Source organism: Phyllostomus discolor, chromosome 5 (genome assembly GCF_004126475.2).
Source record: "Phyllostomus discolor isolate MPI-MPIP mPhyDis1 chromosome 5, mPhyDis1.pri.v3, whole genome shotgun sequence".
NCBI classification, from domain to species: Eukaryota; Metazoa; Chordata; class Mammalia; order Chiroptera; family Phyllostomidae; genus Phyllostomus; species Phyllostomus discolor.
This window is the reverse complement of record NC_040907.2, coordinates 123,222,910-123,250,261: the sequence shown is the minus strand read 5'-3', so window position 1 is coordinate 123,250,261 and position 27,352 is coordinate 123,222,910. Positions and strand designations below refer to the sequence as shown.

General features: G+C 47.7%; 3 protein-coding genes across 13 annotated transcripts in view; 1 reads left to right on the top strand and 2 right to left on the bottom strand.

Annotated features, from left to right (window-relative positions):
• Positions 1-952: 952 nt before the first annotated feature.
• MYOZ1 (myozenin 1) lies at positions 953-5,787 on the bottom strand. Its single transcript, XM_028514030.2, has 5 exons — positions 5,772-5,787; positions 4,729-4,907; positions 2,622-2,865; positions 2,081-2,246; positions 953-1,184 (listed from the first exon to the last, which is right to left on the bottom strand). Exons 1-5 carry the CDS (start codon positions 5,785-5,787, stop codon positions 953-955), a joined length of 837 nt encoding a protein of 278 aa, XP_028369831.2.
• Positions 4,772-22,756, bottom strand: SYNPO2L (synaptopodin 2 like). Of its 4 annotated transcripts, XM_036026783.1 has the most exons (7): positions 18,278-18,505; positions 16,960-17,111; positions 16,002-16,516; positions 11,447-12,992; positions 6,998-7,099; positions 5,772-5,862; positions 4,772-4,907 (listed from the first exon to the last, which is right to left on the bottom strand). In XM_036026783.1, the coding sequence occupies exons 1-6, from the start codon at positions 18,377-18,379 to the stop codon at positions 5,790-5,792; spliced, it is 2,490 nt and encodes an 829-aa protein (XP_035882676.1). In that variant the 5' UTR covers positions 18,380-18,505; the 3' UTR covers positions 4,772-4,907; positions 5,772-5,789. The 4 variants fall into 4 exon arrangements, with proteins under 4 accessions (XP_035882676.1, XP_035882674.1, XP_035882673.1 ...); XM_036026781.1 differs by lacking the exons at positions 4,772-4,907; positions 5,772-5,862; positions 6,998-7,099; positions 18,278-18,505 and adding an exon at positions 22,661-22,756 and having other exon boundaries at positions 9,249-12,992; XM_036026780.1 differs by lacking the exons at positions 4,772-4,907; positions 5,772-5,862; positions 6,998-7,099 and having other exon boundaries at positions 9,249-12,992; positions 18,278-18,790.
• Positions 22,092-27,352, top strand: part of SEC24C (SEC24 homolog C, COPII coat complex component) — a 25,200-nt gene continuing 19,939 nt past the window's right edge. For 2 of the 8 annotated variants that reach the window (XM_028513575.2, XM_028513570.2), the window contains exons 1-3: positions 22,685-24,120; positions 24,219-24,418; positions 26,960-27,095. In XM_028513575.2, coding sequence (XP_028369376.1) covers positions 24,247-24,418; positions 26,960-27,095 — 308 coding nt within the window. In that variant the 5' untranslated portion in view covers positions 22,685-24,120; positions 24,219-24,246. Of the gene's footprint in view, positions 22,516-22,684; positions 24,121-24,218; positions 24,419-26,959; positions 27,096-27,352 lie in introns of those variants that run through there. The other 6 variants (XM_028513573.2, XM_028513567.2, XM_028513568.2 and 3 more) reach the window with 6 other exon arrangements.

Sequence of the window (27,352 nt, the reverse complement as noted above, 5' to 3'; positions counted from 1 at the left end):
TAATATGGGTGTAATAATTTATAGTTTTAATTTTCACATTTCACGTAAAATGTCATATAGTGTGCTTGAGTATGATATTGTTATGTTACAGAATTACATGCTTGTAATAAAAATTTTTATAATTAAAAAGGGGTGGTATTTGTGCTGGAACCTGTATAACTGCAGCTAGTTGCTCCCACTTCCTCCTGGATTCTGATGTGGCTCCCTGTTTTACCTCATCCTTTTAGGAATCTAAATATATGAATCTTTGACACATATATTCCTAAGCCTACTCTGATGTCATCTGGAAACTTTATGGCATGTTCTATTTCTGTAATAATTGGGTAATCCTTGATTATCCCAATTTCTAATCAGCTACATGAAGAGAACTAACAGCAGGGTGACCAACACCTATTTCCTAACCACAGCACATAATAGCTTCTTAACTGTGCTCACATATAGGCTAGCACATGTGTTTGTGCACGATTAATTGTCATGCATTATTGAATAAGTACGTCTTTGTATACACCTATGAATGTGGTTTCATGGGTGTGGATGTAGGCGTAGGTGTGTAAGTAACCAGAGCTCAGGTCTGATCTTGAAATTTGAGTAATGAATGTTTAGATTTTGACTTTAATTAGCCTCTATGCATTGTTAGCTTCAGTTTTTGTCTGACCTCAAATATCGGAGGAAGAATGAGTTCATTTCCTTGAAGTTTATTGACTGTTAACAGTAGCAGAGCAAATTCCATAAAAGAGCAGGTTTCATACAGAGCAACTGGAAGGGGAGCTCTGAGCCGGTGAGGAAGGATGCTTGGAGTGGGGACTTAGAATGACAGATGAAAAGGCAGATTTCTCCCTCCCCTTTCCCTCCATTCCCAAAAGGAATGGAGGTTGGGGTGTCCTGCTCCTTATTCTTTCTCCAAATTGGAATCAGAGAGGAGAAACTGATGCAAAGTAGAGGAGGAAACACCTCACAGCTCCTCTGTTTCTCCATCCAAGGGGATGCCTATATGCACATTATAGTCTACAGGCTCCCCAGAGCTCAGCCAGGGGATAGGGGTTCGATTGAAAGAAGGCCTGTTGGAGAGGTTCTGGTTGTAGAGGCCCAGGGGTTCACTCAGCAGGGGCCCCAAGTCAAACTTGGGCATCTGGAAGGTCATGCGTTTGGATGCCTTCTCATATCCACCATAAGGCATTGCTGTCCTGAAAAGGAGATACATTATTTCATTTAAACAAACAAACAATAAAAGGAGCAGAGCTTTCTCAGTAAGATGTTACTCTGTTTGGAGGAGAGAGGAGTCTGTGAATTCTCATTTGAGATCACCTCTGCACTCCTCATTCTCCTGCTTCCTTGGCGTTCCATTCCCCTTCCTGGCTCCCTGTTTCCCCAAAGATAATGATGAGGAAAGGAGTCTAGTTGGTACTAGATAGTCTCACAAGTAGCTGTGACCCAGACCAACATTTCACAGAAAGTAACCCCAAATTCTATAGGCCCAAGATCCTGACACCACCTCAAATTTCAACATAAAACCCATACTCTACCTCTAGTGGATAATGCATAGTCTAGATGAGAGGAATGAACATTTCCTGGAAAATCCAGGCTCCTCTGGATCAAATGCAAAAGCACTTCTCTAGCACTTCCCTATCCTGCTTTCACAGATCTACTACCCATGGCCTAGGGGAGCCCAATTTCAAAAGAACAGACACTTAAGCATCGCTAAAGAGGAATATATAGAGTATAAAGTAGAGTCATGCTTCAGAAACAGTAATGAAATCCTAATTGAATAAAGGGAGCCTCAAAAGGACTTTAAATGTGTGATGGAGTATTTATAGTGAAGGCAACCAAGGCTCAGAAGCAAGGTGACTTTCCCATGCTCACACAGCCAATAAGTGGCTTATGAACTAAAATTCAAATCCCGCTTCCCAGCAAATTTTCACTTGATCATATTTTGCTGTTTCTCTGAGTTAGAGTGAAAAGGGGAAAGGACCTCCTTTAGTCCTCCCATGCCTCAGGTGTCCTGAAACATTTGAACCCAAGTCTCCATCTAAGGACACGCCACACACTATGATGCATCTGGTTCCTCCCGCATCACCCATACCTGTTGAAGGACTTATACTGGGGGAGTTCAGCTTTGGCCCCATAGGCCAGCAGGTCAATGCCAAGTTCCACTTTTTGTTGAGAGTCAACCCCCATGGCTTTCTCCCATGGGGAAATATAGGTCTTGAACACAGTGATATGTTTTTCTTCTCCACCAGCCTGATCTCCTAGCAGCCATGGGAGAGAAAAGTAAGTCAAACAATAGCAGTTAGTAGCCAAGGGAAGTTAGTTTCACACCCCTGCACTAGGAAAGTTGCCAGGGCCAGGGAAAAAAGGTATAAGATCCTCCTGGTAATTGTATAAGGTGTGTGGAACACTGACAGCCTGGGGTCAGATCTGTGACTGAAACTGAAAAGCCTGAAAGGTGACAGAGAAATAAGGCTTCTAGGTGAAATAGACATATCTCTGTATTCTCCTGGACCCAGAGAGTCCATTAAAGTATCTCATGCCTCCCCTGCTCCCTATACCCAATCTAGGCCTCATTTCTAGGGATGTCACTGCTGTAGGGAACAGATACATTACTCTCGGGTGAGGATACTTGCCTGTTCCTGGATCACCAGCCCCTGCTGTGCCAGCAGCTCCTCCTCTGCCTGTCTGGGCCCCTGGACCTCTTGTACCCCCAGTTCCAGACCCAGGGCCCTGATGGTGCTGTTGGTCAGAGCCATACTGTCCAGCAGAGCCACTGCCCATAGCTTTGCCTCCATCGCTGCCCTTGCTGTAAGAGAATCCCTGACCAGCTGTGCCCAGCTGTCCCCCCACTGTGGGAAGGAACTTCTGGAAGTGATCCTGAAAGAAAATGACAGAGTGAAGGGAATGTTATGGGGATGGGAAATATACAAAGACACAGGTATGCATAGCCTGGAGGATGTGATCAGAGACAATGGCCAACCAGAGGACACTGAATCCTCTATGATTCCCCCCACCAATAGATGGATAGTGGATAACCTGACTATGAGGAATTAAACTCTTCTTGAGGGGTAGGACCACCTTGGTTCAGTTTCTCCAGTTACACCTTAGGATGGCGGCAACTCGTTCTCCACACTCCTCTTTCCCATCCTTGCCAAGGCAAAGAGGACCAAGGCTTCTGATCAACTACGATTTGAGAGGATAGCTTTGGCATGGAGAATCTAGACTTAATTTGAAAAGCTAGAAGACCTCTGTCCCCTCCCCCTCCTCATCTTGCCTCTTTCTCTCCTTTTCCTCCTCTCCCTCTCTCCTCTTGGTGCCCATTGGACCAAGACCTTTTGACAGTGAAACTATACTGAGGAGGGGAAAGGGTGACCAAAAGGGCAACACTGGATTCAGCCCCAAATCTAAAAATAACCCATTTCCTTCAGGAGGCTATCCTGGCCACCTACCACGCACACCCCAGGCTCCACCCTGTGTAACCAGACCCAGGCAGGAAGGAGGGCTTTTGGTCTCTAAAGTTAGATATAACTAGCTCAGCATTTTTACTCTGCTTCTACATAAGGGTCAATCACAGACACTTCGGCCCCTGGCCTCATGTAAGCATCTATTTCCACTCTCTTCTGGTTGCCCAGGGAAAGTAGAGGGGGAAGAAAGGAAATGAAGATGATGTCTTCCTTCTCAACTCTAACATCTTATGCCTGGCCTCTCTCCAATCCCTACTTTTCTTTCTTTGCAAAATCCTGACTAGGGAATGTAGGATCTTCAAGGATTTGTCACTTCCCCACATCTGGGGTTCTTAGAGAAGGAAATGGCTGTAAAAATTCACTTAACTCTTTCTAGGGTTGCCAGATTTAGCAAATAAGATTATAGGACACCAGTTAAATTTGAACCTCAGATACACAACAAATACTTTTTTAGTATAAATATACCACAAATATTGCATGGGACACACTCATACATGAGAGTATCCAATGTGTATCTGAAATTCAAATTTAACTGAGTTTTTTATATTTTTACATTTAATTTAATCTTTATGTCCTAAATATTTCGTGGGACATATTTATACTAAAAAGGTATTTATTGTGTATCTGAAATTTTTATTTAAGTGCCTTAAGTTTTTATTTTATTTCATTTTAAAGATTTTATTTTTATTTATATTTATATTTGGAGAGAGGGGAAGGTGGGAGAAAGAGAGGGAGAGAAACATCAGTGTGCAAGAGAAACATCAATTGGTTGACTCTCACTTGTCTCCAATTGGGGACCTGGCCTGCAATCCAGGCATGTGCCCTGACTGGAAATTGAACTGGCAAACTTTCAGTTCACAGTCTGGGGCTCAAGCCACTGAGTCACACCGGCCAGGGCTATTTTATTTTTATGTCCAAAATATTGAATGAGACATACTTTACTAAAAAAATTATTTGTGTGTATCTCAACTTTAAAACTGGGCTTCCTCTGTTTCATCTGTTAACCCTATCTTTAACAGTTACCCACACTGGGAAGGAAATTTTCCCTCTGAGGGTGGGGTATTCACCAACCCCCTTCACTAGCTCTAAGATAGTGACTGAGTTTCAGAGGTTGTAACTCACCCTGGAGCTATTGGGCACTCACTATATCTGGAGGCTTAACAGACTTTTAAATTTGCAGGAAGGGGAGTCTGGTGGTATTTTGGAGATCCAGCACCTACAAAGAAGCTGTCAGGAGGGGCACTAGGCTTTGAGAGTAGTAGAGCTATGAACTCACCATGGAGCTGTCAGAGAAGACATCAGGGTGGTTTTCGTAGATAAATTTCTCCACCCGCATCTGCCGCAGTTTGAACATTTTAGATCCCCGGTTGGTGAGCAGTGACAGTTCCTCCAACATCACGTCCCTTGGGACACTGATCTTCTTGCCCAGGTTCAGGCCCGAGTTCTCCTGTCCACCTTTTATGGAGGGGGGAGGAAGAGGCAAAGAAAAGAGGAAAGTAGGGTTTGCTGGGCTCAAAACGCAAGTGCCATCCACACTAAGTGTGTATGTCCCAGCAGAGATTGCTAAGGGAAGCAGATGCTGTCTCTGATGTCTCATCAAATTCTGTCTAATTTGTGAGGGATTTTTATTTCCTGGGTTTGAAGTTGGAGAGAATGTGTAGAAACTGGAGTGCAGAATGGAGAGAGTGGAAATACTAGAGTAGAGGGTGTGAATGCAGTCAAAGGGACGTGAGCATGGGGTCACAGGGCAACAGCAGCAAAGCATATCACAGATGGAAGCTGGGGGAAGCTGGGGGAAGCTGTATCCCAGGGCAACGCCCAAAGGCCAACAGTGTTTGAACTTCGTACAGACTCCTGTCTCAGCTCCCTTCCCTACTCTTCCCTTCAGTGAACTCTGGCAGCGAACAGCCTGTGCAGTTTTCCGTTTTTAAATACTTACACAGGCTCCCTAGATTTGGGGAAAGGAGTAAGGCAATTAACCATCTATTGAGACCTAACTCTGTGCCAGTCTCTTATATATTTTCTTCCTTAAACAAACCTCACTGACTTGTGGGTCCCTTTGTCCTGGGCTTATGCTGGGTAATATGGCATAAATATTATTGTCTCCGATTACAAGGTGAAAAGTGTGGAAAGGTGAGTGGTCAGTGTTGGATACTTTCTCCTGCCCCACCACCACCATCTCCCACCCCCAACCCCTCCCTGAATTCCTCTTGTCTCTTCACCCTAAGACATATGTAATCTTGTGATATTTCTGGGACTCTTGGGCCAGAGATACTCTTAATAAGAAGCCCCATACTAGCCGGGAGCAGGCATCCATACCTCCAGTGAGTTCCATGATCAGCTTGCTGGATTTCCTCTTCTTGTTGGGGGCTGGGGTTCCTGAGAGCGGCATTGTGGAGGCAGATCCAGCCTGGGTAGGGTGGGAAGGGGGAGTCGAAAGATGGACAGGGAATGGGAAGGGTGAGTGTCTCACTCAGTAAGGAGGTACTGCCTAACCTGGAGTTAAGGACTTCAAGGAGCAAAATTTCATTAGATTTTCAAAGAAATATGTATTCCCTCAAACAGTGAAAACCCACTGTGTAAGAGCTTCTCTTGGGAGGCAGGGCAGAAACTATAGATGCAGCCCCTGCCCCTACCTGTTCCCAATCACTTTGCAGCCCTTTTACAAAGAGCTGGTGCAGGCATCGGGAACATGGTGTGTGATGGAGGGCAGGGGCTAAAGCAAACAACGCACAGCAGGGCAATGCACCCAGGGTTCATTGGCATGAGTTGAAGTTCTTATTTGCATGGGGATCTCAGATTGGGGCTGTCAATCCACACTCCGGTCTCTCCCCAGTCCTCCCCAAACCCCAAGGGGCAGAAAAATGTTCTGCCAGGGTTGAGGAGATCCAGCCAAAAACATTCTCCATAGAAAGGAGAGGTTGTTGCTCCTCCATTGAGCCAGCTGGAGTGGGGCCTGGGAGGTCACAGCAGTGATCCCTGCTCCCTTTCAGTCACTCCCGCCCCAGACCCCAGAACTGGAGGGAGGTCACGGAACATTTGAGACTCGATATATGTCAACTCGGCAATATCATAGCACTGGGAAACTGAGGGAGGACAGGAACACAATAATAGTATCTGGCAGTGAAGAGGGACAAGCTGGGACAGATACAGAGTCTTCCTTAACAGAAGCTGGCCACCAGCAAACATGCTGTCTTCTGCAGAGTCCTGTCACACAGCACATCTGCAGTTCTGCTAACGAGCGGCACCTGCTGCGGTCAGCGTCCAGGAACTGCTAAGTGGACTCTCCTTGTACCTCTCAGCCTTGCTGAGGTCTTTTTTTTCCATCCAGCCTCTTAGACCCCCGTCTCATTCCTCCAGCTCCTCCCCGACTATCTCTATTCCTCCTGGTCTAGGCCCTTCCCCTTCCAACTCTCTGTGGCTCCCCTGAACTGGACAGCTGAGAGCTGAGCACAGATGGGGGAGGCGGGCAACTACCCCAGGATAAATTGCACACACAGACACAAGAGTCAACAGAATGGGCTCCAGCCCCTCTGGAGACTTACAGATTGCTCAGGCGGTGGTCAGCTCTCCCTGGGGTCCAGCAGCTTTGGAGGACTGAGCTGCTGTGACTGAAGAACCCGAGCTGGGCAGGCGTGGGGGCAGCACTGGCAGTGGGGGAGGGAGGGTGGTTATTAATAGATGAGTGCAAGCAGCTCAAATGGCACAGGGGGTACTGAGACCCTGGAACCAAGATCCCGCCCTCCTTGCCCAGAGGTTCAAGAACAGAGGAAAGGGCTTTGGGAGTCTCCCACTAAGCTCTCTGAGCCAGGAATCAATCTGCCCAGGGACTCCCTTTCTCTTGGCACCTAGAGTCTGAGATCCAAAGAAGCATTCAGGGAGAAATTGAAAACTGAGAGGGACAGAGGAGGCAGGCAGCAAGTGGTAGGTAGGAATTCAGAGTGGGAGAGCAAGAACCTGAAGAACATGTCCGGAGAGCCGCTCAGAGCCAACCTAGACCATAGCTGGGAGGACATGTGGGTACATTTTGGGAATGGGAAGGCTTAAGGTGCTATGTTTGGGGCAGCGAAGTCTGTTCACAATGGAACTACTCTGGTTTGTTTGTTTGTTTGTTTGTTTAAGATTTTATGTATTTGTTTACATTTAGAGAGAGGGGAAGGAAGGGAGAAATAGAGGGAGAGGAACATCAATCTCTCCCGTACATGCCCTGACTGGAGACCAAACCTGCAACCCAGGCATGTGCTCTTATCGGGAATTGAACTAGTGACCTTTTGTATTGCAGGACAATGCCCAACCAACTAAGCTATCCAGTCAAGGGTGGAAATACTCATTGAGAGTTCCTGGGTAAGTTGGTCTTTCCTATGGAAAAGCCAGTCCTTAGCAGATTAAAGGACCAAATTATCCAAACCTAGTGCTTCCTAGGCTGTAAGGGAAGATTCAGGGAAGACTTGACCAATTCCTGCCTTTTCACCCCCATTTGCTGTTGGGGTGATCAGTTCAGCCTACTCTGCAGGATAGACGTCTCTTAGAGAAGTGCATGAAGGCTTCTGACCCACCAAAGCATTACTTTCTGAGATTCCTACTTGGGCTTTTCTTCAAAGGAAGACACACCGCATAGGATCTGGACTGTCCTATTTGCATTGTTCCAGAGGAACCGCTGGGCAGGGGCACCAGCTGGAGAGCCCCCTTGTAAGAAGTCTGTCATTTGCATAGCCCCTTCCTCAGTAGCTCCATGAACATCCTGGATCCTTCTCTATGTTCTGCTTAGGTTTTGGAACCACCCTGTTGTGGCTGCTTTAATAAGGGACTTCTGTAGCTCCCAGAATGACCCCCGGTCCCTCTGTGAGCTCTCCACTCTTCCTGACCATGCTCTCTTCCCATCCTGAGCTTTTCAGGTTCAGGCCAGGAGCTGAAAGGGCTTCCAGCCCCCTGTAGTTGGCCTCTTCCTAGACCAGTTCAGCCTCTAGACCCCTCATCTTTGGTCCTTCTCCATTTCCTTCCAACCCAAAGAAGCAATGAGAAGAAAAAAACATAAATAGCAAACAGCTATAACATAAAATACATAAATACCAAAATTTCATCATCACTATCTTCCTCCCCTCAAAATCAAACCAAAATTTTGGTCTCCTGTGATTGACTACCTAAAACTACCAAGTGGGTGAAGATAGAATATTCAGCCTGTACTCTCTGGATCCTTTCTTTGAAATTCTGAGACTGTGTGCTTGGGGACATCTGGGTCTTAGGCCTGGTTATTGGCTCAAATATGCCCCCTGCTGGTACAATTGGAGCAATGGCATTTTCTTTCTCAGAAGTCTAATTCTAGTTTGCTTCCTGTGCTTTCTCTTCATTAGTTTCAATCCACACTACCCAACCACTCTATTGTTCTTCCTCTCCCACCCACCTTCACCTGCAGCATTGTTTACCATGGAATTATGGTTGCTTCCAGGGAGCTAGGAAATGTTGTTGGCAAAAGGCTCAGAAGACCTTTCCAACTTCTCTTAGTTCTGTATTCTGAGGCTTAGCTTGGGGAGTATGGATGGAGCAGGAGGTTGAAAGGGGGAGACTCTAGATGAAGGATGTGGGGAGAGGGAACCAAGGGGAGTGGTGGGACTGGCTAAATAGGAATGGGACAGAATTGGCAGAGAAGAGCAAAAGGCCAGAGGTAAAGGGCAAAAGAGCGAAAAATAGGAGGGCAGGAATGGAGAAAGAGGTCAGGAGTCAGGAGATTGAGCTTGAGAAGATCAAGGGGAGATCAGGACTTGAGTATAAACATAGAAGAGATGACAGCAACAGAAGTGTGGGGTATAAGTTTATTCTTGTGCACAAACAAAAGTACTGTGACTTACATTCAATATGCAAAGGAAAGGATCAGTGTCCAGGTCAAGCAACAAATGTGACCAGTTGGTAGTCGTGGTGAGAGGGGAATCTACATTCCTCTAGGATCAGTGATCAGGACCTAAAGCTGGCACAAGAGCTAGGGTTTGAAGGATAGGGTAGGGCTGAAAAGAGGTTTGGCTCTGAGTGTTTCCTTGCCCTTTCCCAGGTAGTCAGTACAAGCTGCAGAAGATGGAGGGGCAGAATCAAAGGAGGTAGCACAGTTACCAACTGTTTTTGCAACACTTGGCATATACTCTCACATCCCCCCACCATCATCCCTTTCACTCTAAAAAATACATTCTTCTCTGTCACATTTCCCCCCAATCCCCGCTCTTGTACACAGCGGTTTCTTGCTACTAACTTTACTCTGCCAACACTGCATTCTCACTCTCTCTCACCATGCTCCTCTTTGTGGCTCAATCAATTTCATTCATTTCTGCTCTGCTCCTCATCCTGCCTCACTTTCCACACCATGGCTCTTTTCTTTCTGTCTGTCTTAGGTTCATGAGGCAATGAATCCAATGTATTTGTTCATTCTCAAAGGAAAATTTTCTTTTTGTTCACTTCCTGGGTGCTTGTTGCTCAGGACAGGGCCTATCAAGTTGTTGTCTAAAATCCTAAGGAATCGAATTATTAGTTTGATTCCTGGTCTACCTGGTATAACAGCCCATACAAACTGCCTTCAAGTCTTCTCATACTCCATGAGCTTCACAAGATGCTGTGTACCTGCTACAGACGGTGGTCTTTGACTCCAGTGAATCTTTCTCCCCACTAGACAACCCACGTGACATTATCTCACCCTTCTTTCATCAGTGCAAGGGTGAGACCCACCTCGGGTCTTTATTTAGATCTCTCCTCTTACTCTTGCTTCAGACAGAAGAGCACATCTGTGCACACACACTGGCACATACACACTCACACACACATACACGCCTAGGTATATGCCAGCCAAGTTTGGGAAAGGTGAGGAGCAGAGAGCAACTTAGTGCAAACAAGGATCAGTTCAGTTCCTTTGCTGCCTGTCTGGTGGTGAGCTTCTTGCTTGAGGTCTCAGGGATAGCTTCTCTGTGTGCTTCTCACTGAACGTTGTGAAGCTCACAGAGTAAAGAACAAAGTAGAGAAATAGAGACCCATGGCAGAATATGGGTGGACAGACCTAGAGATAAAGACAGAGATCCAGGCAAGGAACTACAGAGACAAAGAGAAGCACAGGTACCAAAGCAGGGATATTAGGTTGGAAAGAGCAAGAGAGGGAGGAAGCCAGGAGGAAGCCTGGAAGTGGGTTACGAACTCTAAAACTATCTCTGGCAGCAGGGAATTTAGCCTCCAGATGCCTGAGAGAGGGGGTGGATTGGGTAGGAGAAGCAACTTTAGGAACTGGATGTTCCACCTCTCCTTGGTCCTGGGAGCTGCGCTTTGCTCAGTGGTGGCCTGCTCCAGGCCTCCACACATGAGCCTGCAATCCTGTTCTGGTGGCTGAAAACCGGGGCCTGGCTACCTGGAAGCCACAGGAGCTGGGAGAGGCCCCAAAACCCCTGGGAGACTCTGGAGGAGGGGCTGGATTAAGGGCAGAGGCTGGGCTAAGGGCAGGGGCTGGACTAAGGGCAGGGGTTGGGCTAAGGGCAGGGGCTGGGCTAAGGGCAGGCGCTGAGGCCAGCTCGGTCCTCCAGATGGGCTCATCCAATGTAGTGGCTGCTCGGGGCGCAAGCACAGTGGGGGCCAGTGGCTCTGCAGTGGGCTGGGGTGCTGGAGTGGAAAATCGGCGGATCTCCTGGATTCGAGCAGTTTTGGGGGGCCCTGAGGAGGTGGGGCCAGGAGTCTGGGGAACTTCATCGAAACAGAACATAGCAGTTTTAAGTTGGTAGGGCTGGTGCCGCATGAAATCCAGAGCCTTGATGCCTTGTTTGGGGCCTGCCCGCAGCCCCTGGGATTGGGCCTTATTAGGGAGAGTTCGGGCAGCTTGGGGAAAAAAGGGTGAGAGCAGTGGGTTGTAAGCAATAGGAGGTGGGGCACGGATGTTGGGTGAATATTTCCAGGAAGGGGGCAGTGAGGGAGTAGGAGAAGGGCTGCGGGGCCGAGAGCCAACGATAGGACTAGGTGTAGCTTCCACCACGTACCTGTCTGCTCGGCTTTGCCGCTTGGCAAACAGCTCCCCACCCCTGCCCTGAAGCCTTGGTGGCTCAGGCACTCCAGCAGAAGGGGTTGCCCCATTCACTAGCCCTTCGGGGAACCCTCGAGATAGGGGCTTAGGAGCCACTGGGGGCGGAGTCTTAGGAGTCAGAGGGAGGGGGGCCTTGGAAGCCATTGGAGGCGGGGTTTTAGGTGTCACGTGAGGCGGGGTCTTGTAACTTCTGCCTCCTGGTGGCTGCATGAAGTTGCAGGCTTCAGCCCCGAGGCTCAAGGCATCCTCCTCTGGACCAGATTCAGCACCCCCGGCCCGGGGTTTTTCATCCAGGTTCTGCACCAGCGATAGTAGCTCGGGGTTGGGCGAGTTCTTCGTCTCCTCGTTTCCCGGCCGGAACATCTGCTTCCGGGTACCCCGACGCCGGGCCTCCTGGAGGATACCCGTGCGAGCAGCTGGCACAGAGATGCGCTGCTCCCGAGCGCTGGGGGGCTCAGGGACCACAGAGCTTGGGGACGGTGCATCTAGGTGCGCAGCGGGTCGCAGAGGCGCCGACAGGAAGATAGAGGCGGTGGAGGTCATGGCAGCTGTGCTGGAGGGAGCTGGGGGCTCTGGGACCCCGCCTGGTGTAACAGGACGATTGGGGGCTGGGATATACAGGGAGCTGGTGGCCGTCACGGGGCCAGAAGAGCGTGGGGTGCTAGGAGGACTGGAGGTTGACAGGTGGCTGGGAACCCCTGCGGTGAAGCTGGGCAGAAGGGCAGGCCCCTGAGGAACGGACGAGAAAGGCGGTGGGGCGGGGCTGAGGCCTCCCGAGGTTTCATTCTCCCTCCTGGGAGCCATGGGCCGGAAAATAACCGGGGTGGTACCTGGCCGCTGCCCCTGTAAGCCAGGAGTAAAGGGCCTGGCTGACCGGTTAAAGATGCTTGGAGCTGGGGTAGGGGCTCCACCGCCTGGGAGGAAGGGTCTGGCGCTCGCTAAAGGGTCTGGCGACTTGGGGAGGACTGCCACCTCGGGTGGAGCACTCTGGGCCCGAGCTGGTGACTGCAGGCCTTGCCCGTTGAGTGTGGCTGCTGGACCATCCTGGGCCAGCTCCTGGGTGCTGGAAGCTGCGCGCTGGCGCTGCTGTTCAAAGAGCTGGACCCCTCTCCCGGAGGCCTCACTCAGCTGCCCTCCTGCTCCCAGCCCTGAGCCCTGGGCCTCTGCTGCACCTGAGCCCGGTCTGGCCAGCTCCATGTCCAGATAGGGGCTGTCCCAGTCGGACTGGTTGGTGAGGCTGCGGGCGTCGGAGAAGGCCTCCTCGTCCAGCTCGGATTCGCTCGTTGGTGGGACCCCGTCTTCTTCCTCCTCAGCGCCTGTCCCAGCTGCAGACCCAAAGCTCACTAGGGTGTATTTCTTGGCTCTCTGCCGTCTTTTCTTAAACATAAGCACCCCCTTGGAGTGGGGGTTGGGGGCTGCAGTTAGCAGAGATGCAATTGTGCGGCATTTGGTCTTGGCCTCCTTCACACTCTTCTCTTGAAGGCTCTCTGCCCGCTGCAGTTCTGAGGAGGGAGAAAGATCAGTGAGCTTCTTCTAATCCTGTTTCCCAAGGCTTTCACCTTTACCCCAGCCGACTCAGCCCTCCCACCTCCTGACCCATAATGTTTCCTGCCTTTAGCAAAGTCCTCTGACTTGGGGGCAGAGTGGAAGGTGAAAGGTGAAACCAAGGACAGTTAAAAGGAAGGCAGGGTCTAGCGCCTGCCCTGACACCACTCTGACCACAGCTCTCCTCCCTCTATTCTGTTCCTATCTTCCAAGAGATATGCTCTTACCCACCCCCTACACATTCCTCCCCTGCCTCCCTCAACTCCTGCCTGGCAGCCCAGGGGTTGGGGGAAGGGGTCACATCCCAGGGAGACAAAAGAAGCACCATTCTGTGGTGCTTCTCAGACAGTTTGTACTCTCTTACCCCTATGATAAGGACACAGAGGATCCTTAGCAACAAGGATATTTATTCCCAATTCTACCCCCCACCCATCATGCAGTCCATGCCACTTACATTCACAAAAACAACTCCCACTACACAGCATTTCAACAAGATTATGGATCTAGTAAAAGCCAGCTGTGGGCATATTTTCTCATGTACTTTTCTCTCTAATTTATTTGTAAACACATGTGTGCTCACACAAAAAAACAGAGTAACTTGAACATAGTCACACACATGCACACTCCAGGTGGCCCTTCTCAGAGTTCCCCCTACAGGGGTCCTTTTCCTAACAGCTTGGACAAAATTTTAGAGCTGATACTGGCCTTCCAACTGCCAGGACACTCCCTATGCCTCACACCCTTGCTACTCACAGCCAGGGATGTCCTCAGATCCGAGATGCTGGAAAAGCCAGAGTGCTGCTCTCCAAGGCAGCCCTCTAAATCTTTAGGATACCTCAAGGTCACTGGCTAAATATATTCACCTTTCGCTCCAGCTGAGGGTGGGAGTGGAGTGGTCTTCTTTAGGGGCCGGCCTTCTAGGTAGAGAGGTTGGGCAGCCACTACCAGGCTGGCACGAAAGGATTATATACAAGAGGGAGGCAGGGCAGGGCTTCCCATGCGATGTGGAGGTGGGGCCAGGAAGGGGAGAGGCTGCGCTGCTGCTGGGACCCTGCCGTGGACATGGATACTCTCTGATTCATGATCCCCAGTTCCTCCTGAAAAATTCTTGAAATTCCATGTACTTTCTACTCAAGATACCAAGCTCCTTTCTAATTAGGGCTCTCATTGTGTCCATCCTCACATTTACACCACAGAATAGAACTGTGAACAAGAAGCAGGCACTGGAGTCAAGTTCAGTTTAGGTTTTTGGTTTCTGGGAAGAGTGACTTCACTGAAGTGCAGTTTCCTCATCTATAAATGAAAATGATAATAGCTGCCTCATAAGGTTGCTATGAGGATTAATTGAGGTAATGTAGGTAAATTTAGCATTTAACGCAGCCATAAATTCCACTGTAAATAACCATTGCTATCAAAGCTTTCGTGATGCAAGCTATACCTGTGCGCGGGCACTTTTTGTTCACACATATCTTCTCCCACGTACAAACCTTAAAACTTCACAGATTTCACACTTCTCTCTCACACACACACTCTCTCCATGAGTTTTCCATATCTCGTGGTCACAAACCCTTTGACATGTGACAACAGCATTAACCCATTCTGAGAAAGGAGCTAACTTAGAAAAGAAAGAAGAGAAAGGCAAAAAGGAGGAATAGATAAGGGAGTAAGACCTTTCCTAAAGATCTGGCTCCCTAAACTGTTGATATATCCCCCTCCATTCTAGATCCCAGAACTCTCTTGGCTACGGGAGGGTAGTACCTGCATAGAATGGGTCCTGTAGCTCAGGAACTGGGCCTGGAGATTTATTGGAGCTGGTTTGGCTGAGGGACTCTTGGCTGATGGGCTGAAAAGTCTCCATGCCGAGAAAGGCAGAGTTGGCTGGAGCAGGACCAGCTTGAGCCACCCCCATGCCTTTTAAAGCCCCTTTGTCTTGATCCCAGAGCTGGCAGCTGAATGAGCTCACTATGCTATTTTTGCAGCCTGTCCCCCTCCCTTCTCTGGCCTGCTCCACCAGCCCCGGTGTGACAGACATGGGCACCTGCCTACCCTACCCCCCACTCCACCCTACTGAACAATGAGGTCTGCTTGGCTAAAAATACCTCTGAGCCACTAACTACAGTCTCACCCAGCATGATAAGAAGGCAAAGAGTGCTAAAATGAGAATTGGGGATAAACATGGGATCATAGGCATGCATCTGGAATTTCTTTGTGGTATATTGCACATTCTCAGGATGTCAGGCTCTAAACTGTTAACGTCATTAGCCTCTAATCCAGACTTAGAGACACAAAATTCTATGGATCAGGAAACAGAATGGTGGAGGGGAGGAATGAGAGATGAGAACTGGAGGGGTAATCCTGAGATTTCCAAGGTGGCAAGAAAGGGCTCTTGGGGAGATGCATGGGAGGCACAGGACAGGGAGAAGTTTCACTATTAGACCTTGGTCTGTGGCTCACATCAAAAATAGCTGAGAGCTTGTGATAAGTGGAACTGTTTTTTTTTTTCTGCCCAGGCCTACATTCTTGCCTGAGATAAAGAGCTGAAGATCCCTCCCTCTACCACTTCCTAGGGACTCATGATTATCCCATAGCCTCCCAGTCCCCAGGAATGCCTGCAATTAACCCTGAAGAGCCCCTGTGGCCATGCCCTGCCTCCAAATACTTCTCTGTCCTATGTCTGGCACCTAGCAACACCAACAAGCAACCTCTTCACTGATTCATGTCCCCTTCCAACTTCCCTTCTTATCCTATTCCTGGGTTGGGATGAACCACCTGTACCTTTCTGTCACATTAGTTCAAACAGCAAAAATAATGGGGACCATGAGAATAATTATTTCTCTTACTCATCACTCTTCTCCACTTGTCCCCAAGACTATAGACCAGAGAAGCATAAGGTCTGCTTATGAAGGGATAGAATTAAAACTCTGATTAAAAGATCCTGACCAGGGAAAAAGGATTCAGGCACTCACTGGCTTGCTTGGCCTTCTGGGTGTAGGTGGTAGTAAGATCTTCTGCCACCGGGTGGGAAACAGGCCCCACCATAGGGATGAGATTTGGGCCAGGCCGGAGGGGACCATGGGGCAACAGCAGGGCCTCAGCTGGGGGTGGCTGAAGGGTTGCTCCATCCTCCCAAGATGGGGAGATCACACGGCCGTCACCCTGGCTGGAAGGGCCAGGAACGGCAGGTGCTGGCTCTGCAGGGCTGTCAGACAGGTAGACCTCATCAGGTGGGGCTCCCGGTGGGGTGGGCCTGGTAGGGCCTCTGCGGCGGGGTCGACGGGGCTTCTCCTGGGTGGCAGGGCCATCGGCATCACTGTCTGTCTCTCCGTAGTAGGCCTCACTGTCAGGGGGCGAGAGGAGGCTCCCAGGCTGAAGAGTCTGGGGAACTGGAGCACCAGGGGGCTCAGGACTCAGCGGAGACAAGGGTGACAGCACCCGAAGCTCACCGGGGGATGGAGATCGCAAAGGCCCTTCATCCTCTACCCTGGGAAAGATAACAGAACTTGAGAAATAGGCTGGTTGACAGCTAGAGAGATCTAGAAGGGATGGGAGAGGGGATGAGGGGAGAAAAGAGATGCAGACGGAATGGACTGGGAAGAGCAGAAGTCTGAAGACAAACTGGGAGGCAAATGTGCTTGGAGGGCTGCGAGTGGAAACAGGCTTTCAGGGAGCTGTGATGACGAGACAGCAAAACTTGAAGGAGGTCCATGCACTCAAATGCCCACTTGACACCCCATCCTTTAATTACAGATACATGCAAGCCCTTTGGGAGGCCTATACTAACATCTATACTCCAGCACTAACACACAAGCAGAAATGGGCATTTGTTAATTGTTGAAGCCAGGCCAGTGAGACACAGATCTGAGTCAGGCAGTGGGAGCCCTGGACTAGAGGGACAGTGCTGGTCGGGGTGGGAGGGGTCCATACCTCCGCACAGTGAGGACAAGTTGATTCCCTGAGGCATCAATGAGGCACATGGCACTGGCATGAGAGAGGCTAGTGCAGGAGACCCCATTGATGGCCAAAAGCTGGTCCCTCTCTCGTAGTCCTGCTCTGCCAGCCTGGCTCCGTCTTCGAATCTGAGAAGGTATTAGAGGAGAGAATGTAGGTGAAGGAGGGCTCCAAGGAGGAATAGGATGAAAAGAGTTAGAAATGGAAGGACCTATGGAAGGGATTTTACTTTGCATGGTAAGAAAGGGTGGAGAGGGGAATGGGGCTGCAGTTAAGGGTACCTATCTAGAGAAGAGAAGGTACAGAGTGGAGGGAATAATACATTATATGAAGGGAGGTAGGGTAATCACCAAATGTGTATTGGGTTGTGGAGCAGGTACTAAAACTGGTAGCCTTCTAAGATTCTCCTCCAAGGGCAATATCTATACTAGCTAATAGTTCTCTCCTAGGCCTTGGAGCCCCAGGCACTATTATTTACAGAGTCAAAATTTTAGAATAGTATTCCAAATTGGAGGGAGTCCTGCTGGTTCTGGAACTGCGGATTCTGGGAGACTGATTATGTGTGTATATGTGGGTCACAGTGGCTGTCATTTATTGAGTGCTTACTAAATGGTAGGCATTGTGCTAAGCACTCTACATGCATTATTGCATTTAATCTTTAGAATAGCTCTGTGAAGTAGGTACTATTGTTACCCACATTTTACAGTTGAGGAAATTAAGCCTGTATGGTGAAACCAAAAGGGTAACAACTCCATCTGACAGGCCAGATCTTGCCATTACCCTGCTAGCCCTAAAAAATGAGTCTCACCCAGTGAGAAGGATATGGTGTAGGGAAAGAGGAGCAATGAAGTCATGAGCAGGGCCGGGCAGGGCTAGGCTGGGCTGGACAAGACAGCCTCAGCCCATCACATATCAGTTTAGTTAGAGAGAAATTAGAAACTTCCCTACATTCCTGGAGTTTGGAGTAGAAGCACAGACCCAGGAGAGTAAAGACTGGATGGCCAGACCTGGGCCTCTGCTGCTTTGGTGCTGCAGGGAACAGAGACAGAGTCTTCCTTTTTCGCTGCTACCAGAAACCAGGAATCCCCTTTTCTAATAGCCCTCATGCCCATAAGAAGCCTGTGCTCAGGCACTACTCCCCCCACCAAACTTTAGCATGCTTCCCTGCCCGCCCACTCCCACTCCTCTTCTCCATAGCCCCCCGCTTCTCCCCCATAGACCACCACGTGACTCTTCCCAGGTTCCCCTGGGTTTCCCCTTTTCCTAAAACCTCAATATAGGGGCTCTCCCTTACCTTGGATACCTGTAAGGGTTTCCTCTGCTCGGACCCCCCCTGAAGTCGGAAGCCCCAGGGCGCTCCCCCTGACAGTGTGACCAGCACCTCCTCAGCACCCATCGCTCAGGTTGACCTATGGCCCTCGGAGTTTGGAGAGTGTCCCAGGGAGAGAAGTCGAGGTGCTGGTACCCCGTCCGGCCTGTCTGTCTGGCTCTCCTGCTCCTGCTGCCCCAGGCCTTCCCCCCCACCCCACACCACACACCACAGGCAGGCAACTTGGCCCTGGGATCAGTAGAGTCCAGCACACGTGTCCTGTCAATCGGAGTTGTGCTCAAAATAGTTGCCGGCTGTACTCTTCTCCCACCCCCAGCTGTATTACTTCCAGAGCTAACTATAGCAAAAACTTCTGTCCTCCCCTGTCCCCCATTCTCCTGCAAGGGCCTTTTTTTCAGGACTCAGAGTACTAGCTCTCTAGTCTCCATAACTCATGTACACCGTTTCAGGGATTGTGGCTTCCCTGATAGGGTCATGGACTAATTCCAACCATGTTCCTCCAAAGCTCATTTCAAAGTGGCAGCAGCAGGGGCTTCAATTCCAGAACAAGAAAGAATGCCCCCTTCCTGCATGAATCTTCCTATTAATCAAAATAGAGATCTATACCCCACCGCAGTGCTAGGTGCAATGTAAAGGAATTCTGATCAGCCTGGGCCCAGTTGAACTGCTGTTGCCTGTTCCATAAAGCCTGTCATGCCCATCTCCTGACTCCCTACCTATATAACAGTCCTTCCTTCTTCTGGGCAACAGATGCATCAATAGTTTCTATTGTTGTATTTCTCTGCCAATATTATTGTTAGTTTATATGCCTGTCTCACTCTTAGACTGTGAGAAACTTGAAGGCAAGGACTATGTGCAGCCAGTCAACAGCCCACAGAACAATGATGGATGTAAATAGTACTCAATAAATGTTTGCTAAATTGAATTGACTCTTACAATAGGTAGTCATGGAAAGGTGAACACAGATAGGTGTGCATAAACATGCCAACCCATGTTCGTAATAAAATCCCTACTTATTTTTAGGTTTCCATTACCATGAATGTGTCCTATGTTAAGGGCTGTCTGTTATAAAACATTATAATGCTGTAATTATCAAAGGCTACAGCATTTCTTGGAACAGCTGTTCTGTTAGTATGCCAAATGCCGTTCGCCTTGGTGCATGCAGTCATAGAAAGCACTTGGGATACAGAATCAGGTATGGACTTGGATTTTTGTTCTGCTATTTATTAACTGAATTACCTTGGGCAGTTACTTGACCTCATCAGTAAAAAGAGTATCTAAATATCCATTCATTCACTATTCAAGCATTTATTAAGTGTTAGCTACGTGTAAGCTTTCATTTAACCCTCAGTGCACATTAGAATTACCTGGAAAACTTTTAAAGCTACTGGTTCCCTAAAATGAGACAGCATATAGAATTAGATGATAATGTAATGAAATAGTGTATCAGTGTGATTATTAGGTCTTAGAGATTCTGATTTTATTGGGCTGATACCTGGTATTGCCATTTTGGGGGGGGGTAATTTTTTAAAATATTTCATTTATTTATCTTTAAAAGATGGGGAAGGGAGGGAGAAAGAGGGGGAGAGAAACATCACTGTGTGGGAGATTCACTGATGGGTTGCCTCTCGCATGTCCCCATCCTCGGGGACCTGGCCTGCAACCCAGGCATGTGCCCTGACTGGGAACTGGAGAAGTGACCTTTTGGTTCACAGGCCAGCACTCAATCCACTGAGCCACACCAGACAGGGCTGATAGTGCCGCTTTAGAGCCACAGGTGATTCCAATGTGCTATCAAGATTGAGAACCAAGCCCTGGCTGGCGTAGCTCAGTGGATTGAGCGCGGGCTGGGAACCAAAGTGTCCCAGGTTCGATTCCCAGCCAGGGTACATTCCTGGGTTGCAGGACATAACCCCCAGCAACCGCACATTGATGTCTGTCTGTGTCTGTCTGTCTCTCTCCCTCCCTTCCCTCTCTAAAAAATAAATAAATAAATAAATTAAAATTAAAAAAAAAAAAAAGATTGAGAACCAAAGTGGGGATATAGGTGATAAAATGCAACACATCAGCCTTTCAAGGAACTGAATTTAGGCTCTACCGCTTACTAGGAGTGCAACTGTACGCAACACAAAGGATACTAACTTTCCTATGCTGATATGAGTTAAATGGGATAAATTATGTGAAAATACTTAGCAGACATCCCAGACTATGGTAGGTGTTCAACAATGTTATTGAATCTGGCAAGTTACTAACCTACACTAGTGGGTTTCAATCTTCAGTGTACAAAAGGAATCATCTGGAGGGCCTATTAAACCATAGCTTGCTAGGCCCACCTCCAGAATTTCTGATTCAGTATGTCTAGGTTGGGTCTGAGATTTGTATTTCTAACAGGTTCTCAGATCATACTGATACTGTTGAGCCCAGGATCACACTTTGAGAACTACTGACCTCAACTATAAACTCCTGAGGACAGGAGTTGACTCATTTACTAAAGCTTGCTCAATGCCTAATACAGCTTCCAACACAGACTACCAGTGCAATATTTTCCAGTGAATGGTTCATACCACTCTGTGCCTCAAAATAACTAATATTTACCATCAACAATATGAGAACAAGAATTTTTGTGCACTACTGTGCTCCCAGAGCCAAGAACATGGCTTGACATATAGCAGTGCTCAGAGATAATTTTTTTAAAAGATTTTATTTATTTTTAGACAGAGTGGGAGGGAGAAAGAGAGGGTGGGAAACATTAATGTGTGGTTGCCTCTCAGCGCCCCCTACTGGGCACCTGGCCCACAACCCAGGCACCTGCCCTGACTGGGAGTGGAACCAGGGACCCTTTGGTTCACAGGTCAGTGCTCAAACCACTGAGCCACACCAGCCAGGGCTCAAAGATGATAGTTAAATAAACATTATTGAAATGATTCAATGAGGCCATGTGCCATATTTTGCCATGTATAATGTGCACTCTTTTTGCCCAAAATTTTGAGGAAAAAATAGGGATGTGCATTATACATGGGTAGTACCTGAAATACTTTGTATCTGTTCTTGTGCTTTGTAATTATTTGTTATACAAAACTTCTTGTATCATAATATGTTCAAAATAAAAGGTAAAATTCCTTTATAATACAAAAAGCCAGTATCTTAATATAAATAAATAATTGAATTTAAAAAATTAAAATGAAAGATTTTGTTCCTGAAAGTCTGGGCCGAAAATGTAGGTGCGCAGTATATACACGGGGGTGCATTACACATGGCAAAATATGGTATGTTTTAAAAAATCATACAAAGATTAGCTACAATTGTTGTTCATTAGGGGTAATAATAATTACCCCAGAAACTGTAGCTCTTCCACATGGTGGCTGTATTCTGAGAGCAGAGATCATCTAGCTTTCATAGCTCTGCATCTAAACCAAGGAGTCGTATAAAAGTGGTTAATTAATAACAGCTGACTTTCACCAACTGCTTACTATGGTGCCAGGCAATCTACGTGACTACCAGAAAGGCATCATGCTATTAGAAGGGTATCTAATATTCTCTCCATTTTACAGATGAAGGAAACTGAGGCAGAGATTAAGTTGCCCAAGATAGCGACTGCAGAGCCAGGGCACTAAAACATGAAACCCTAAAGCACAGTTAGTGTCCTTTACTCTTTCATACGTCCCGCAAACCTCAAGACTGGCAAAGGTCAAGGGTGAGAACAACATCGAAGGCGGAAGTCAATGGAGTTAGGGGTCAGCAGGAAGTAGCTACAGGACTCTAGGTCAGAGGTCACTGACAGGTCATAGGCGATTGAGGGATTCGTTACTAAACACAGCTTGACCTAGTAGTCTTCTCAATCGCTTCTCAGCTGGTGGATCCGTAAGGCTACCAGGACATCGGAAGGGGCGGGGGGTGGAGTGGGGAACAGAAAAGCAAAAAAACAAAAAACAAAAAACAAAAAACAAAACCCCTGCGGAGCCTCCTTACGGGCGGCCCGGATCGCGGAAGAAATCGGCGCATGCGCGGCATCCGGGATCCTGGGCTCGTGCCCACTGCAGACGTGGCAGAAGGAGTGGATCGGCCCTAGAGCGTGAGGGTGGAACTTCCGGGGGCGACACGACAGCCCCCCTAGGAACCGGAAGTGGAGCCTGGGATCCTTGACGTTAGGAACGAGTCGAACCTGGATCTGGAGCCGGGTGAGGAGTGGCATCCGGAGGTTGGTGGGTAGGAAAGGAGAGGAGAGGCCGGGGTGTCACTGGCCAGATCGGGGTTCGGTCTGAGCAGGAAGGGAGGAGCACGGGGGCGGGGCTGGGTGAGAGACCCTCACCTCACGCAACACTGTCTAAGATCAGCCTTAGACCCTACCTCCCTTCTCCCGGCCCAGATTCCGGCTCCCGCTTCCTGCCGCGAGCCTGTTGAAAGGGCAAGATGCTCTATCTCCATGCTTAATGGATCAGCTCTCCCTCATCGTGGCCCGAGAAGCTGCCTTGGCTTCTCGGTCTTGATCCTCGGCGCTCCCAGTCTCCACCGCTCAACTACTTTCAGAGTTCTAGAAAGCTTGCCCCGCCTCCTGGGTTGCACCCTCGACTGTCCACCCAGAGTGGAGTGGAAACTTGAGCCTGCTCCAAACTCTTGGGTGTGTTTGAGGGAATTATGATCTGGAGAAGAAGCTCCTCTCCTTTAACGCTCAGCCCCCACTGACTTTAGGAAGATGAAGGGGAGAGGATCATCTGTCAAGCTTAGTGTGGTGACCTGTGTAAGGTTTAGGATTTGGGAGGACAACGGCCAAGATGGCTCTGAGTTTAAAGAGTTCTAGTCCAGAAGGCAGCTCAGCTCTTCTATAGTCAAGATGACCCTTCTTAACAAAGGGAAGAGGCCCATTGTTCCACTGCAGCAGCTTTGAGCTCTCCTGCTTCCTGGGCCCCTTCTCTTTAATCAGGTAGTCTTGTTATTAGAGGGAATGAGGAAAGGACTTCAAATTCATTCTTCTGTTGCAGCAAAATTGTAATAATTTTGGTGGTAGCCTAGATTCATAACAAGCATATAAGGAGAACAGAAACAGGAAGAGTTGAAGAGGTGCATAGGGATTTGGAAATACTCATAGTTTCTTTGCTTGATGGATAAGGTGAATGATCTTTTTTCCATGAAATCTAACTTTGCTGCTGATCCTTGAACTGTTTCCCTAGGTTATTTTGAGATTTTTTTGTGTGTGTGCCTGGCCTGAACTCACTTCTAATCTGATCCTTGCTAGAGTTTTTAGGTGTCCTTTACATTTAGTTATTCTAATGCTTCAGTTCTAAGGTACATACAATTCTTTGGTGGGGGCGGGGACTGGAGATGGAGTAGCATTTGGATTATTGTAATTTACCCAAAGAATGTCACTTCTCTAATCAGTTAGTCTAAAATTTGTCTTTTCAAAGGAACAGAATTGACCTGCTCTATTTTAGACATGTGGCCTGAGTGATTAAAAATGACTGATGCACTAGAGGATATTTAGTGTTTGTCAAATGAATGGATGCTAGAATGAATGAGTGGAAAGTAGGAACATTGTTTCATTTATCTGTACTATCACAGAAGTTCATTAGTGGCAGGACTCCTTGTGTGTCTATACACTAGAAATCATACCGCTGGTGAGTGGAGGCTGCTGTTCCATTCCAGTGGGCCTTTCTGAAGTTGAAATTCATACCTTCTTGGCAGTGACATAGCATGGGGTTCAGAGGAACAAAATCCTTACTTTGGGGAGGTAATCTGGCTACTGCTAGGGCAGAAAATTACAAAGATCCTGTGGAGTGTGGGAATGATTAGGCTGATCACTGCCTGATAAGGTCAGTCCTATTTTTTTATACCTACTTTCTACCCTGTATAGTTGCTCTCTCTTTAGAGAGTTGATTTTGACTAATTTCTCTTCTCTCATATCTAATAGGTGAGACCAAGTTGGGGATGCTCTCATAATGAATGTCAACCAATCAGCTCCACCTGTGCCGCCATTTGGGCAGCCCCAGCCTGTCTACCCAGGGTATCATCAATCCAGTTATGGTGGGCAACCAGGGTCCACAGCTCCTCCCACTCCCTATGGGGCCTACAATGGGCCGGTACCAGGCTATCAGCAAACACCTCCCCCAGGTATGTTTCCAAGTTTCCTTTGAAGTAAGCAGGGGAATTGTATTAGTCTTTAGGCTGGGTTGTATTTCCCAATCAAAGTTGTCTAGAGAGTTAGGGTGACTGGGATTGAGGAACATGAATGTGGCTTTGGGCACTGAGAGCCAGAGCCCTGTGAGCAGTCTGTGCCTCCCCATTTTTACATGAGTTGACTGCATTTCTGCCTTAAGACATCTAATGAGGCCATATCTTCCATATTCAATGGCACTTCATTTCCTGTGGGTGTCACCCTGTGCAGCCTTACCTGGCTGCATTGTTCTCAGATGGATGGAAGGGCTGTAGTTACAGGTTCTCCAGGGGCTATTACCAAGACTGAATATTTCCCGTTGATCTCAAGTCTCCCTGAAATTACTTGTTCCTCATGTATATTGCTAATGCCTCTCATGGGATGGACAGTTCTATTGAAGAATGACTCTTGGACATGGGGAGCTAGTTCATGGATAGAAAGTGTGGTGTTTGTGTGCCCGATTTTTGCTGCCTCTCATATCTTTTTGCTGATATCATTCCTTTCCCTTTGCTTGAGTTCTCTCTGATTCTTAGAGACTCTGTAATATCAGGGCAATGAGGAAGCACTTTATCTGGTGCTTCCTTAAAATCAGTGTTTGGCTTTTACATTTATTTTTCAAGAAGAGCAGCTAATACTCTACAGAATATCCATAAGGACTTTTAGAAAACAGTTAGCAGTAGATCTTTGGTTAGGCTAATAGAGGACTTAGGGGGTTGTCAAATGCTTTATGCTGCTTTTTTTTTTAAGACTTTATTTCTTTATTTTTAGACAGAAGAGAAGGGAGGGAGAAAAAGAGGGAAAGAAGCATCAATGTGTGGTTGCCTCTTGTGCGCCCCATACTGGGGACCTGGCCTGCAACCCAGGCATGTACCCCAACTAGGAAGCAAACTGGCAACCTTTTGGTTCTCAGACTGGCATTCAGTCCACTGAGTCACATCAGCCAGGGCTTTATGTTGCTTTTTAAGATAGTAAATCCAGCCCTGGCCAGGTGGCTCAGTTGGTTGGAGTGTTGTCCTGTACACCAAAAGGTTGTGAGCTTGATTCCTCATCAGGCATGTACCTAGGTTATAAGTTTGATTGGAGGCAACCAATTGGTGTTTCACTCTCTCTCTGCCTTCCTCTTTCTTTCAAATTAATAAACATAGGTTACCCTTGGGTGAGGACTTAAAAAAAAATAATAAATTCCATGAAGGGATATGGACCAGGGAGGCATAGGTGAGATTTGGGAAATGAAGTATTACTATTTTAATTTTAACTTTGAAAAAAATTCATGAGATGGGGAGATTAGGTCTCAGGTTTCTGGAAGAGGCTTACTCTGGGTTGGGACTTTGGCTGGACAGAGTCCACCTCTGATCTGTGAAGTTCTGGCTTATCAAGATGGAGTTTGGCATTGCCTCAAGAGGAAGCTTTGTTATTGAAAGGAAAACATATGTGGTTTGGTGATGGCTAGAACGCAGGTTCAGATTGATCATGTTTCCTGTATGCTCTCATGTCTAATCTCTGCTGAAGGCAGAGGAAAAGAAAAATAAATGAACAGGGGTCAGCATCATTTTCAAAGTGATGTGCCAAGTAACTAGTTGCTTTCTTCCTGCAACTAGGAAGAAAGGATGGTTGTGGACAGTATGCAGGAAGGATGATTGGGGGAAGTAGAAGTAGCCCTGTTGGGAGCTCTGATGAGCAGAAGGATAGAGTCTAGCTTTTGTTAAGATACAAGTGGCAGAACTAATGGGAGGTTAGGTCAGCTATCCTTACTGAACTATTGGGCAGAAACAAAGCCTCCAACCTATGGGAATACTTTCCTGAGCCATGTGCAATGGGGAGACTCAGCACTTAGAAGTGGATGAAAAGAAGATGGTTAGGAAGAATAGAATATATGAAGAGGCGGTTGGCAGAATAGTCCCCCCAAGAGGTACCTTTCTTTACAACCTAGTTCAGTGTTTACTTGGTCATCTTCTGTGCCACATTTCTCACATATGCTCTGAGTTTCTAAGTGGAAAGTGGGAACATTGTTTCATTTACCTGTACTATCACAGAAGTTCATTAGTGGCAGGACTCCTTGTGTGTCTATACACTAGAAATCATACCGCTGGTGAGTGGAGGCTGCTGTTCCATTCCAGTGGGCCTGTCTGAAGTTGAAATTCATACCTTCTTGTGTACAAACTAGAGTACAAACTTTTTTCTTAAAAGAATTGACTTTTAGTCTAGGGTGTTGAGTGAGTAAGTGTATGGTGATCCCAGGAAGGTCCTATATTCTTATAGCTCTGGCTACAGCTTTACTTGTATTATACCTCTTGAGGAGAGTGGAGGCTCTCTTATTCGGCATCAGTGTTCAGAATCTGTTGTAGCTAGGTTTGCATGTTGGTGGTCTCCTTTTCATTAAAAGCTGTGATATTGGGTCAGTGAAGGTCTGAGCTTATTGATCTTTGCTTTGCATTCCTTGCTCAGGGTGGAGGAGAAAGTTACTTCCCAATTTCTTATTTTCTGTCCTTTACCCTCAGGTGTGTCAAGAGCCCCACCTTCTTCAGGGGTGCCTCCAACCTCCACAGCACAAGTCCCTTCTGGCCAGGGTGCATATGGCCAGTTTGGCCAAGGAGATATACAGAATGGGCCTAGTTCCACTGTTCAGATGCAGAGGTATGTGCTTGGGTCAACCTAAAATTGGTCCGATGAAACAAAGGATTAGGAATGTTTGAGGGCCTGTTTCCCTTTTCCTTTTTTTGTTTTGTTTGTTTACCATTTGTTTGTTTATGTGAATTTAACATATTTTCTTTTTTAACGTTTTTTTAAATTGTTGTTCAAGTACAGTTTTCTGCCTTTTACCCCCATCTCAGCTCACCCCCCAGCCCTCCCCACCTCCCTCCCATCTCCACCCCACCTTGTTATTATCCATG

Bases quoted from the DNA above. Each gene is read 5' to 3' on its own strand.
- MYOZ1 (XM_028514030.2), bottom strand. The intron at 2,247-2,621 runs GCAAGTATCCTC...CATGGCTGCTAG, and splicing joins GGCTGGTGATCCAGGAACAG to GAGATCAGGCTGGTGGAGAA. The intron at 1,185-2,080 runs GTATGGGTGATG...TCTCCTTTTCAG, and splicing joins CAGTATAAGTCCTTCAACAG to GACAGCAATGCCTTATGGTG.
- SYNPO2L (XM_036026780.1), bottom strand. From the start codon at position 18,379: ATGGGTGCTGAGGAGGTGCTGGTCACACTGTCAGGGGGAGCGCCCTGG. The intron at 17,112-18,277 runs GTAAGGGAGAGC...ATACCTTCTCAG, and splicing joins AACCCTTACAGGTATCCAAG to ATTCGAAGACGGAGCCAGGC. The intron at 16,517-16,959 runs GTATGGACCCCT...TATCTTTCCCAG, and splicing joins CTTGTCCTCACTGTGCGGAG to GGTAGAGGATGAAGGGCCTT.